The sequence below is a fragment of the Bidens hawaiensis genome, unplaced genomic scaffold (genome assembly GCF_021521415.1).
Source record: "Bidens hawaiensis isolate Kalapana, Puna unplaced genomic scaffold, B.hawaiensis_p1.1 tig00016565_1, whole genome shotgun sequence".
NCBI classification, from domain to species: Eukaryota; Viridiplantae; Streptophyta; class Magnoliopsida; order Asterales; family Asteraceae; genus Bidens; species Bidens hawaiensis.
In genome coordinates this window covers 227808-240950 of record NW_027492520.1, presented here as the reverse complement: position 1 = coordinate 240950, position 13143 = coordinate 227808, and the positions used below count along the sequence as shown (strand labels likewise).

Here is a 13143-nt window from a genome sequence, read left to right as displayed (position 1 = left end):
AGTACGGTACCGGCAATCAATTATCTATAACACAAAAACCATAATAACACAACCAAAGAGACCAGTTCTATGGTTTGATTGGAACTGGTGGCTTATATTTGACTGGAGCTAGAGATGAGATCTTTATATTTGACTGAAGATTGGAAGATATAAGATAATTAGGTTTTGAAAAACCCGCTTGAAACTTGAACCTTAAACAACCTAATGATAAAAAAGCAAAGATATTTAAGCCGTTAAGTCATAAGTGTTGGAAACCCAATACAATCCCTACATATTCTAAACGGATACATAATACCCATAATACCTACACCTATACCCAAGAGTACTAGACCTAAAATCAGTAAATCTGGGTACATATACTCGTATCAAATAGATGGGTACAGGTACCCATGCAAATACTGAACAAGTAACGCTAAAATCAGTATGGACGATTAACCTTCCGTCTCGGACTGACTCACCCGTAAATTACTAAATATAAAATTTTAATAATATTTATAAAAGTATATAAAACAAGTGATAAAACACCACCGAGAATAATAATAATAATAATAATAATAATAATAATAATAATAAAGTTTTACAAACTTTGATGAAACTGATACTAACTCTTGTGTATTTATCTACTTTCCTCTATTATTATATTTCAGATATTCTAGTGGTCTAAAAGTCCCTCTGAAAAAAGTACACAAAAACCAGTCAGACAACACACACACACACACATTACCAGTCTCATACATACACCATCATCTCCTTCAATTCAAACCCTAACTAACACAATAACAACTTAATAATATTACTCTTCGACTGTTTATAAATAATAATATAATAATGAAAGCAAGGAAATCGAGTTCGAAGTATGCGAACTCACCGGCATCGTCAACGACGTCGTCTTCGAAGCATGTTCTGGAAGCTTCGGTGGATAATAATAATAGTAATAGTAATAATATGAGTTCGCCGGCTTCGTCGGCGAAGAGCAAGCCGCGGTGCTTTCAACCGGAGAGTTCAGAGAGATCCAAGGAGAATGTCACGGTTACGGTCCGGTTTCGGCCGCTCAGGTGATTGAATTAGGTTAATGTGTTCGGTTATGTATGATGCTATCTTGTTATTTGATTTGTTTTGTGGTTAATGTTAAGTTTAGGTTAAATGTGATGCTATTTGATTCGTTTTGTGGTTAATTAATATTGAGTTAGGTTAATGTGACGGTTACGGTCCGGTTTCGGCCGCTCAGGTGATTGAATTAGGCTAATGTGATGTTAATTGATTTGTTTTGTGGTTAATGTTAAGTTTGGTTAATGTTTTCGGTTGTATGTGATTTTATCATGTTATTTGATTCATTTTGCGATTAATATTAACTTATTAAGTTAGGTTAATGTTTTCGGTTTAATGTGATATTATCGTATTATTTGATTCGTTTTGTGATTAATGTTAAGTTAGGTTAGTGTTTTCGGTTAAATGTGATGTTAATTGATGTGTTTTGTGGTTAATGTTAAATTAGGTGAATATTTCTGGATAAATGTGATATCATTATATTAAGTTAGGTTAATGTTTTTGGTTAAATGTGATATTATTTTATTTCTTTTGTGATTAATGTTAAGTTAGGTTAATGTTTTCGGTTAAATATGATATTATCGTATTATTTGATTCATTTTGTGATTAATATTAAGTTAGTTTAATGTGATGTTATTTGATTCATTTTGTGATTAGCGTTAAGTTAGGTTAATGTTTTCGGTTTAATGTGATGTTATTTGATGCGTTTTGTGGTTTAATGTTAAGTTAGGTTAATGTTTCGGTTTAATGTGATGCTATTTGATCCGTTTTGTGATTAATGTTAACCTAGGTTAATGTGATATTATCGTATTATTTGATTCATTTTGTGGTTAATGTTAAGTTAGGCTAATGTTTTCAGTTAAGTAACTTTAATTTTATTTTGATAGTCCTAGGGAAATCCGGCAGGGGGAGGAGATTGCGTGGTATGCGGATGGAGAAACAATTGTGCGGAATGAACATAATCCGTCGATAGCTTATGCATACGGTATGGTAGTTTATGGAGTTACAGTGAAACATACTTGTATTTAGTTGTTGAATATAGTAATCACCAATTAGCTAAGTGAAACACACACTGACAGTAATTTGTGTTTTAGAACTTGGATTCTATGCTGCAAACACTGCGCTGTAACTGATATTAGCGTATGAGAGTAGAGAACAAATTGAAAAGGTAATGATGAAATAAACTGAGTAATAAGACCATAGAAGAAATAAGATGTGAAGAAATAAGTAGTTGTATGTTGAGATTATGACTGAGTTTGATACTGTTGTTTGGAGTTTTGAGGCCCCAAATCATTAAGAATAATATGGGTATGTGTTAAGTATATGAGGTTGTTTATCACAAGCCAATATAGAGATTGGAAGTGTACTATTGTACATCTTTTTTATAGATTTGTATGAATCTGAGTAGTGGTTTTGACTTTTGACCATGTTAGTTGAGCCCTAGGCCACTGTCTCCATGAATCTGTATGCCTTGTTTAAGTATGAGTAGTGGTTTTTTTTATCTAAGTCAATATACTTGCTGTATCTCAGTATTATGTGTCGATCCATTGACCAGCTATTGTAAGAGTAGAGGGCTGGCTAGTTCATGATTAAACTCATTTGATCACTCTCAGCAATCAGAACTGTTTAGATTATGATTCCTAAAGATGGGTCTTGGCTCATCTTTTAGTCCTATATAAAATCTCTGAATGAAGGAAGATGCCTTTGTTAGCTTTTTTTGTTATTTTATCTTAGTTTTAGTTTTCAACATGCTATGTGTAGGTATATTAGGTTGATTTTGTTTATAGATCCAAATTTAGTGTATTTCACGTTATCTTCGTATAAGCTTTCACTTCCACATTACAAAATTTTCTATTATAGATGGTTCTTTGAAACTGAATATATTTGAGATTTGGATATCTTGATTGACATTGTGAATCTCATCTTTTTTCATGTATAGACCGGGTGTTTGGGCCTACCACAACAACACGACATGTATACGATATCGCAGCCCATCATGTTGTTGGTGGCGCTATGGAAGGCGTTAATGGTAAGTAATTTTGATACTTTATGCAGTTTTATTATTCTATGTAGTCAAAGGTATTAGAATAAGTTCACTGTTTGCCATATAAGAGTAACTTAAGCATTATTAGACCAATAGTTTTCTAATCTTAGTTATCAGTTCACTGTATATGTCTGCATTACCTCACATGAATATTCTTTGACCTATTTCAATATCAGGGACTATCTTTGCATATGGTGTTTCAAGTAGTGGAAAGACTCACACCATGCATGTAAGTACAATTTTTTCTTTACAGTATCGGTTCTTAACATCTCAACTTCCATTGGCCACATGAATAAATTAACCTTAAAGCCGTCATGATCTCTGTGTGTATTGCATTCTGATGTATCTGTTTTGATTATTCTTTTTCATATACGCAAATCAGGGTGATCAGAGGTCTCCTGGAATAATACCATTGGCAGTAAAAGATGTTTTCAGTATAATTCAAGAGGTACGTATCGCTAAACTTTTGATACCATATATGCAAGCTGTACTTGTTTTAAGAGGAACATCTGATAATATTTGCATATTTTCAGACCCCAAGCCGTGAATTTCTTCTTCGTGTCTCATATTTGGAAATTTATAATGAGGTAGGCTTCTGAACAATCAATTTTGGCGCTCACAAATTGTTAGATATACCTTATCTTAATATTTTCTTTCCTAATAACGGGTCGGTCCTACCTTTGCCACAATCTTCATCGGCTTTAATTGTCTATATACTTGTTGATTATCATTTTTTATTTTTTACCATAGGTTCTTGGTACTTTTATGTGTTTTACTTGAAGTCCTTCATGCATCAACTTATATCTTCACTATATTATGTATTGGTTTCTTTTAGTTTGTTTAGTGTTGAATGTAATTTGTCTTTTACTATTATTGTATACTCTGTAACCACCCTGGTGCTAGTTTTTCTTAGCCATATATTGCAGATGCATTAGACTCTTATTATATAATACTGAAATCTTATTTTTTTTCTGTTTTCTTCAGGTTGTTAATGACTTGTTGAATCCAGCGGGGCAAAATTTAAGAATAAGGGAGGATAGTCAGGTAATTTTGTTGCATCTCACTCTGATACTTGCTTTCTCATTTTGTCTCCATTTTTTCTTCAATGAAATTTTGAGCTTAAGTCATCAGCTTAGTAATAGTTTTCACAAAAGCACAATTGCTTAAAGTAGGGAAGCTTTATTTTATTGGCATACAGAACTGCATATCATAATCACTTGTGAAACTTGGATGTTGGACCTGAATACCTGATAAATTTGATCTCTTACCATACATTACTAATATTATGGTATACTGTTCCATCATTATTCTAGATCCCATGTTAATGCCCTTATTTAATTAATAGCTGTCCCTTGTCTTGAAAGCATCCTGGTCTATATCTGTAGACCTTAACAATTCTGAATGACTGAATGAGAATTATGTGATAATTATTGCTTGTAGGGAACTTTTGTTGAAGGTGTTAAGGAGGAAGTTGTGCTATCTCCTGCCCATGCGCTTTCCCTTATTGCAGCTGGAGAAGGTTTGTATTTTTTGTCTTATAATCGTGCATTTAAGGCTCTTACGTCCCAGATGCTAGGTCATTTAAAAAGATTTGTCTTTGTTTTTTTGGACTGATATCAGTGGTATAATATCTTTTTAGGCAGTTTCTACCCTATGGGTAATTAAAAATTTGTTATTTGATCCTTTCACTTTTTAAATGTCACTGATCTTCCATTCTTTTGTTCTTTGTTATAACAGAACACAGGCATGTTGGTTCGACAAACTTCAACTTGCTCAGCAGCAGAAGTCACACAATATTTACTTTGGTAACCTTCTGAATTAGCTTGGATAATTCTCTTTCTTTCATGTTAATAGAAGTTTTAATTTGCACATAACAATAAATTGAACATGGTATACAGTGCGTGATGCATAGTGACTAAGGCATTAATTCAGTAAAGTATACTTATATTGATTTGATTAGAATGCTTCTTAGGTGATGTAATCATCAACAATGGATGGTAAAACGTCTATGTAGGTATGCACATTAGTTATAAGTAACATGAAGTTGCAACAGTTTGGAGTAATTAGTAGTTTGCACTTTGCATGTACATACTTGAAACATGCATATGAGACGGACCCTCTTTCACACTAAATTAAAATGACTAAAATGCTGATGTTTTAAGACTGAGGTTCTCTTTTATCTAAACATTCACCACTACTTGATCTTGTATTATCTCGGTTACTGTTATTTTGTTTATTCATGCCTTTTTTTTCTCTGGGTTAGTTATTTGTTAATGTTATATTACTTCTCTGGTTTCTAACAGACAATAGAGAGTAGCCCGTGCGGTGAATATGGTGACGATGGGGATGTTAACTTGTCACAGTTGGTATGCTTTTGAACCCACCTTTTATTTTCTCATTTTTCTGCTTTTATCAACGTTAACTTGTCACAGTTAGTATGATTTTATCAACAGTTCTTTTTCCATAAATTGTTTAAAAATAACAAGCATTGTCGGCTCATTGTTATAAAAGTACTATCACTTGTTTATATCATATTAGTTATAATCATTCTTTATTTCACCTTCTATTGCAGAACCTCATAGATCTTGCAGGCTCTGAGAGCTCTAAAGCTGAGACAGTTGGTGTTCGTCAAAAAGAAGGATCTTATATAAATAAAAGTCTTCTAACTCTTGGAACTGTGAGGCCTCAATAATTGCCATTAGTTTATCAGTGTAATAGTTTGCTATATTATATTCATAATTGGATATCTTTTAGAGTTTACTTACTTTAAACTGGCACAGGTTATATTCAAATTGACAGATGTGAGGGCAGGTCATATACCATACAGAGACTCAAAATTGACTAGGATTCTTCAATCTTCATTAAGTGGCCATGGACGAGTTTCTGTAAGTCTTGTATACAAGTTTTAAATTAATCAGGTTTTACTGTTTTAGGAAACACTGTCCTTTTAACCATAATATTGTACTGATTTACATCGTTTTTTAGCTTATATGCACTGTTACTCCCTCATCAAGCAATTCAGAGGAGACGTATAATACATTAAAGTTTGCCCACCGTGCAAAACACATTGAAATTCAGGCTGCACAAAATAGGGTATAGACATTAAACGTTTAAATCTTTGGTTCCTTAAAAGTGAGTATATTAAAGCAGGCCTATCTTTTTTGCAGATCATTGATGAGAAATCCCTTATAAAGAAATACCAAAATGAAATTCGATTACTGAAGGAGGAGCTAGAACAGTTAAAAAGTGGCATTGTTGTAGTTCCTCAATTTAATGACAATGGAGGCGAGGACATTTTTCTTCTTAAACAAAAGGTACTTTCTTCAATCATAATATTTCTTTAAACCACATGCTTTGTTCTGAAATAATGAAAGCCATGAAATAGTCCGAAATTGTATTCTTTGTAAGCTGTTTATTATTATTATTATTATTATTATTATTATTATTATTATTATTAATCTAGTTTATTTTGGCTATCTGTGATGTTTAAAGCTTGAAGATGGTCAAATGAAGCTGCAATCAAGATTGGAGCAAGAAGAAGAAGCCAAAGCTGCTTTGTTAAGCCGGATACAAAGGTTGACCAAATTAATCCTAGTTTCCACCAAATCTTCGCCTTCGTCTAGACTTCCACCTCATCGGCCAACTTTAAGAAGAAGACATTCTTTTGGAGAAGAAGAGGTAACCTTAATGCAGTAATTATGATTACATAAACAATATTATTATGGTAACGATCTGGATTTTGAATAAAAAGATTTAAGATGTATTATGAATAGCCTTTGAGCAACTTTGAACCCTTATGATCTCTTCCTCATTTTGCTAAACCTTTTGAATTGGCCTGTTTGAGATAAAATACAACCCGAATTGACCAGTTTACAAGCAAATGGTACTTATATGATCTAAACAATCTCTTGTTCTGGCCAGCTTGCATATCTACCGCAAAGAAAACGTGATCTAATCGTGGATGATGAAAACTCTGAGTTGTATGTTTCTCTTGATGGAAGTGTTGAAAATAATAACGATGTCCTGAAGGAAGATAAGAAGACCAAAAAGCCCGGATTACTTAATTGGTTGAAACCACGAGTAAGTTCCCTATTCAATTCTTGCTTTGATTATTATTATATTGTTATTGCAAAATTAACATACTTTGATGTATCAAGTATTAGTACCTTGCCTATAAAAACATGTCTTTTGTAATTCATTAACAAATAACAATAATTATTAAAACATGTATTTTATAATTTATTAATAATAATTCTTTGAATCTACCTTATGAGGTTTATTAATAATTTTAAACTATTGCTTTTACTAGAGGCGTGACAGTATCTCTGGAGCTTTGACCAGTACAAGTGATAAATCAAGTGGGCCCAAATCTATCAGCTCGCCTTCGACTCCTCAAGCAGATAATCCTGCTGAACCCAGACATTCACACTCTTTGCCAACTGATCTGAGATCCGCTGAATTCTCACCTGGGGACCCACTAGATCAAGAACTTAACGAGGATACCTTCTTGCAACAAGTATGCCCTCTAGTAAGTATTTCCCTTCATTTTTATCAATGTCCATTTTCAAACGTGATTTGACATTTACATTTCTTTCACTTTTGTATGTGATTGACAGATCAGCATAAAAACAATTGACCAAATTGACCTTCTTAAGGAGCAGCAAAAGATATTGTCTGAAGAGATGGCAATTCAATTAAGCGCTCTCAAGCGGTTGTCATTGGATGCTTCAAGAGACTCTGAGCGAGAATTTATAAATGTAACTTGTAACTTAATTCTTTCATCGGCTGTAACTTTTGCTTATACCTTCACTGATGAGAGTTTCTTTAACCTACAGGTGGAGATCGCCCGATTGAGTGAACAGATAAATTTGAAGAATGATGAAATCAAACAACTAGAAGACAAGATTGGTAGCTCTTTTGTATCATCTTCTCACAAGATGGATGATGACGAACAAACACGAGTAATTTCTAAAACATTCATTTCAAGGGTTCAGATTATTATTGTAATAATAATGTCCTAAAGTGAAATTTCTATATTATGCAGTCTGTTTCTGAGCTAGAAGCACAACTAAGTGAGAAAACCTTTGAGCTTGAGGTATGCTATCTTGAAAAACGCGCACACACACATCATAGGGGTGTTTTGGTAATTTATTGAAATGTGTAGTTTCCGAAACATTATGATTTAATCAAGACATATTGTTCTATCTATTTATCCAGGTCAAAGCAGGGGATAATAGAGTACTCCAAGAGCAGCTAAACCAAAAGGTAATAACCCATCCCGTGCGGCCGTGCCAATATGATTATTTTTCCATACAACATTTATCATTTTTCTTGCTTATGATATTGTGAGATTTTATGTTACATCCAGATCGATGAATGCAAAGGACTACAAGAAACAATCGACTCCTTGAAACAGCAACTTTCCGCCTCTCAGAGTGAATTGGATGCAGAAAAAGATGCCAGAATGATGATGATTCGTCAATCTCAGGTTCGTTCCCATACTTGCAATACTTACATTTTCAGGTTCAATTTTGCCTGTTAAGAGATTAATCTACCGCTTATCGACCCTCAAATATGTTTATGTTATAACAACCGACACATATATAATATTTGAATCAAAGCAGCATGCAAACTAATATGTGTGCCATTGATGCATCAAACAGGGACATGAGGTCGAAAAACTGAAAGAAAAAGTAACCGAGTTGACGGAGTCAAACGAGCAATTAGAAGCCCGAAACAAAAAACTAGCAGAAGAAAGCTCATATGCCAAAGGCTTAGCCTCAGCAGCCGCAGTTGAGCTAAAAGCACTATCCGAAGAAGTTACAAAACTAATGAACCACAACGAGAAACTATCCGCTGAGCTGGCGTCCCACAAAAACTCCCCGAGCCACCACCGTAGACCCACTAAAAACGGGCGTAAAGACAACAACACATCGTATTCCAAACAAAAAGAACCTAGTCCTACACAATCAGAGTTAAGGAGAGAACTTGCGTTAAGCAGAGAACGAGAGGCGGCTTATGAAGCCATGCTTTCTGAAAAGGAACAATTTGAATCAGATTTACAGAAAACTGTTGAGGAGTCGAAGCAGAGAGAGGCGTATCTTGAAAACGAGCTGGCGAATATGTGGGTTGTGGTTGCAAAGCTAAGGAAATTACAAGGAAACAATGCTGATGTGTCCGAGTCGAGTCAAGGGGTCGAAGGATTTGAAAGTTACGGCGAAAGAAATGAGTTTGTGTAGTTTAAGGAGATTTGAGTTTTCAGGTAAAAGAAATAGGAATAGTGGTAGTGTTTATGGGTTAGGAATTTGGAGTGTGCGGTGTGTAAAGAGGTGTGGCTTTTTAACTTATTGTAGGAGCTTATTGTACAAATCAAGTTATTCATGTAAAACATATTTGGTGAAACGTTTTGGTTCTAATATCTAAAGATGTTTACGGTTCGGTTTGGCCAAGTATGTAAATGCAAACCGAGCTGGTTGGGTTGTGGTTGAACTGGCAAGTTTTAATGGTATGACAGTTCGGTTTTGGCGATTCTAGAGGTTTATGACAAAAAAAAAGTAAATTAATAATAATAATTCTTTTCGCAAACATAATATTGTATTAAACTTACAAAAAGGTTTATCCCTAAATAAAAAAAATAGTAAATGATAAAAGACGGGATGCTTTGGTTGGTCTTCGAGTTTTTTAGGTCAAATCTTCTAGTCAAATTTAAAATCTTGCAAATGATTAACTCCTGAGACAAAGGACGCCGAATCACTTGGAACATCGGCTGTATAGTAACGGGTTCCCTGCAACTACCATTGAAGATGATATGAGCACAACAAAAAAGCTAAACATGATGTTTAATAACACCAAGGGGGTATTTTAGACATTTAACTGAGAATCTGAGATCATTCAAGAGTGGCAAAACATCTCGTAGCGACTGATGTGGCAGCACGCAGTCTGAATATCCCAAACGTTTCTCATGACGTGGTCAACTTTGACCTTCTGAATGGCATTGGCAAGACCGGATTGGCTACAGCTTTATTTAACGAGAAAGCGTCATTAGCAAAATCCTTAGATGACTTGATGCAATATGCAGCTCGGGTATCTTATGGTGGTGGCAAGACAGGCGGTTTGGTGATCATGAATTGTAACGAAGTTACACGAGTTAAACGTGTCATGCCCGCTTGTCGACCACATCCGTGTTAGCGTTGAGGTGAACGACACGTTTAATTAAACATGTAGTATATATGGTTAAACAGTTTCTTGCCTATAATGATGGCATGCATCTATATCACCAAAATATAATTTATAAAAAACAAAAATGATACAACTAGTGTTAACGAAATCCGCTCTAGAATAAATTACCTCTCTGTGTATGCAATCGCAATCTTCTAACACGATTTGCTAGCTAATCTCGATCAGAAACATCATCAAACTCTGAATCTCCGTCTTCGTGATCGACCCATTCGCCACTCGATTCATCCTCTTCATCATTTGTGGCATTGTCATCATCATCTTGTCCATCGATCGTATCATCTTCAACCAATTTGCCTAACTCAGGCAACATTTCCAACCCTTTCTTCCGGTAAACCAATCCGGTCCTCATAACATGATGAAACTTCCCTCTATACTTTGCGATTTCGCAAGGTTTCACTAATCTCCCCTTATTATAACCTTCTTTTAATGCCACGGACGTTGTCTTACACTTCAATGAAAGGTAAAAGATCCCGGGATACCGTGTGACGATTCGTGTAAACCTGTGTAAAAGAGACTGGAATTAATATCTGAACAAAGTGTTAAACAAGCGTATAACGGATTAACGGCCCCGTGGCTAGAGACAAATAAACCCTGATAAATAATAATGACCGGTAAATATTTATGATATTAAATAACCTGAATGTAGGCATGTAAACGAACCGAACGAACACGAACAAAGCATGTTCATGTCCGTTCGTGACTTCGTTCAACTTTAACTGAACAAACAACCGAACAAGAATTTAAACAAACGAGATTTTCTTGTTCGTGTTTGTTCGTTAACAAAATGAACGAGTCCGTGTTCGTTTACGGACAAACGTAGCTGAACAAAGATGAACGAACATAATTGAGTTAAAAGTATAAAACCTATTAAAAGTAAACGAACATAAGTGAACGAACGTAAATAACGAACGAGACATGTGTTCATATTCATGTCCATGTTTGTCCGTTTATTAAACAAACGAACTTCTCATTTAAAGGTTCGCTTCGGTTATGACTTACGAGTACCTGAATGGCATATTGTATTCATCAGTCAAGTGCCTCAAGTAATTTCTTTTGGTTTTCTTGTAAACGGTTAAACTCAATAACTCATGAAGAACACCAACAATCCTCTTCTCCATTAACTCACTGTTTGGATCAATTTTACTTGAATCTTCATACGGAGATATGTACGGCAGTTTTTGAAACTCGTCCATCCATGATTTCACCTTCTTTTGTAACCCGTAACCTCTAGGAAAACTTAACGGGAAAGTCAACGCGCTTTGACCTCTCGTAAACCTCCTATAATAATCATCACCACCTGGGCAAAGGAGTAGTTTAGAATTACTGGTTTACACAGTGCTGTCATTTTTACCCGAATATAAGGCTACCCAAATTAGAGAATACCAGAAAAACCCGACCAGCCCATACCTTAAATGAGTCGGTTAACGGGTCACTTTTTCCCAGCAAAAAACCCGAACACCGAAACCCAAACATTTATTATCTTTGGCATTTGGAATATTAAGTTTTGGGATTATAGTTTGTTTTGTGACTTTTGAACACTATCATATCATATTGTTTGATGAAATTTTATTAGTAATACAATAAAGTTTGATAATATTCTGAAAAAAAAAACACTTTTTTTTCATGTTACTTCTAAACCCGAAAACCGAACTTTAAATGGGCTAGTTATCAGGTCACTTTTTCCCAACCATAATAGATAAAACTCAAAAACGCACAAGACTCGTGAAGGTTCAACAAGCCTAAACGAGCTTCTCATATAAGGATCAAGCTCAGGCTTCATAACTAAACGACCTATTCGAGGCTGAAGCTCAAACTCTGCTCGTTTGCATCCTTAAGCAGGAGAAACATTTGTCATTCAGAATAATATTAATAACAACCCGATCCAAAAAAACATTTGTCACTTTTTCCCAGCAAAAACCTTAACAACCCGACCCAAATAACACCAAAACGTTAAAAAAACACACCATTGTTGTTCAATTCATTGCTCTTTTGAAGCTCGGAAACCGCGAACTCATCAACCCAATTCACAAGCTTCAAGCTTGGTAACCCGTTCGAATCGTTGACAATCCTAAACTTATCAGGGTATTTCTCAACTAGAATTCTATCATAATCATAAGGAAACCCCAAATCCCACCGCAACGAATGAACCGCCCGAACGGGCAATTGCCTATCTCTACTCATCATCAACAACCTACACAGCTTCTCAACAATCTTATTTTCTTGATTCTGGTAAATATTATTTTCCAGCTTATGTAAGTTAATTGCAATGTTGGTGAGCTTAAAACAAGGTAATGAGGGGTATTTGGGATGTGGGTACTCTTCGAAAAGAGTCGGGTAGCGTCGGATGAAGCGGAAGGTGGGTACGGTGAGACCGAGGGGTTTTTGGGTGTTGGAGAGGGTTTTGGCGGTGAGGAAATGGGGTGGGCGGTGGATGATGGCGTCTTTGAGGAGAGTGGCGGCTTTGAGGTCGGTGTGGATGGAGATTTGGTTGTCGAGTGAGTGGTTTGGGACCCATTTTAACCGGACTTTGGTGATCGTACGGTGTTGCTGGTGGTTTATGGTGGTTTGGAGAGTGGTGATGGTGGTGGTTCTGAACTTGTTCATGGTTTGTGAACTCAGTTGCCGGTGGATCATGGTCTTTTAGTTGTGGACTGAGTGAGGTTTGCTCGTTGCTCGGCTCGTTTATAAACTGAACTGAATCAAACGGTTTGTTTACGGAACAAGTGAAAATTGAACCGAGTGTTTTTATTAATCACATCTATCATTCTTTGGTTATTCTCGGTCTCAACTAACGACATAAATGTTGATGGTTC

General features: G+C 35.3%; 2 protein-coding genes across 3 annotated transcripts; one reads left to right on the top strand and one right to left on the bottom strand.

The window, feature by feature from the left end:
- The first annotated feature begins 707 nt into the window (after window positions 1–707).
- On the top strand, window positions 708–9473 carry LOC143551779 (kinesin-like protein KIN-7K, chloroplastic). 2 transcript variants are annotated; one of them, XM_077042139.1, is made up of 23 exons: window positions 708–1055; window positions 1935–2032; window positions 2987–3076; window positions 3268–3320; window positions 3474–3539; window positions 3625–3678; window positions 4076–4135; window positions 4532–4610; window positions 4829–4896; window positions 5395–5457; window positions 5664–5768; window positions 5872–5976; window positions 6077–6184; window positions 6259–6405; window positions 6584–6769; window positions 7013–7171; window positions 7401–7619; window positions 7708–7848; window positions 7927–8052; window positions 8136–8186; window positions 8309–8356; window positions 8460–8579; window positions 8755–9473. In XM_077042139.1, exons 1-23 carry the CDS (start codon window positions 829–831, stop codon window positions 9328–9330), a joined length of 2949 nt encoding a protein of 982 aa, XP_076898254.1. In that variant the 5' UTR covers window positions 708–828; the 3' UTR covers window positions 9331–9473. The 2 variants fall into 2 exon arrangements, with proteins under 2 accessions (XP_076898254.1, XP_076898255.1); XM_077042140.1 differs by lacking the exon at window positions 708–1055 and adding an exon at window positions 1200–1228.
- An 866-nt stretch (window positions 9474–10339) lies between these two features.
- Window positions 10340–12934, bottom strand: LOC143551762 (protein WHAT'S THIS FACTOR 9, mitochondrial-like). The gene is made up of 3 exons (XM_077042123.1): window positions 12295–12934; window positions 11336–11627; window positions 10340–10830 (listed from the first exon to the last, which is right to left on the bottom strand). Exons 1-3 carry the CDS (start codon window positions 12932–12934, stop codon window positions 10482–10484), a joined length of 1281 nt encoding a protein of 426 aa, XP_076898238.1. The 3' UTR covers window positions 10340–10481.
- Window positions 12935–13143: the final 209 nt, after the last annotated feature.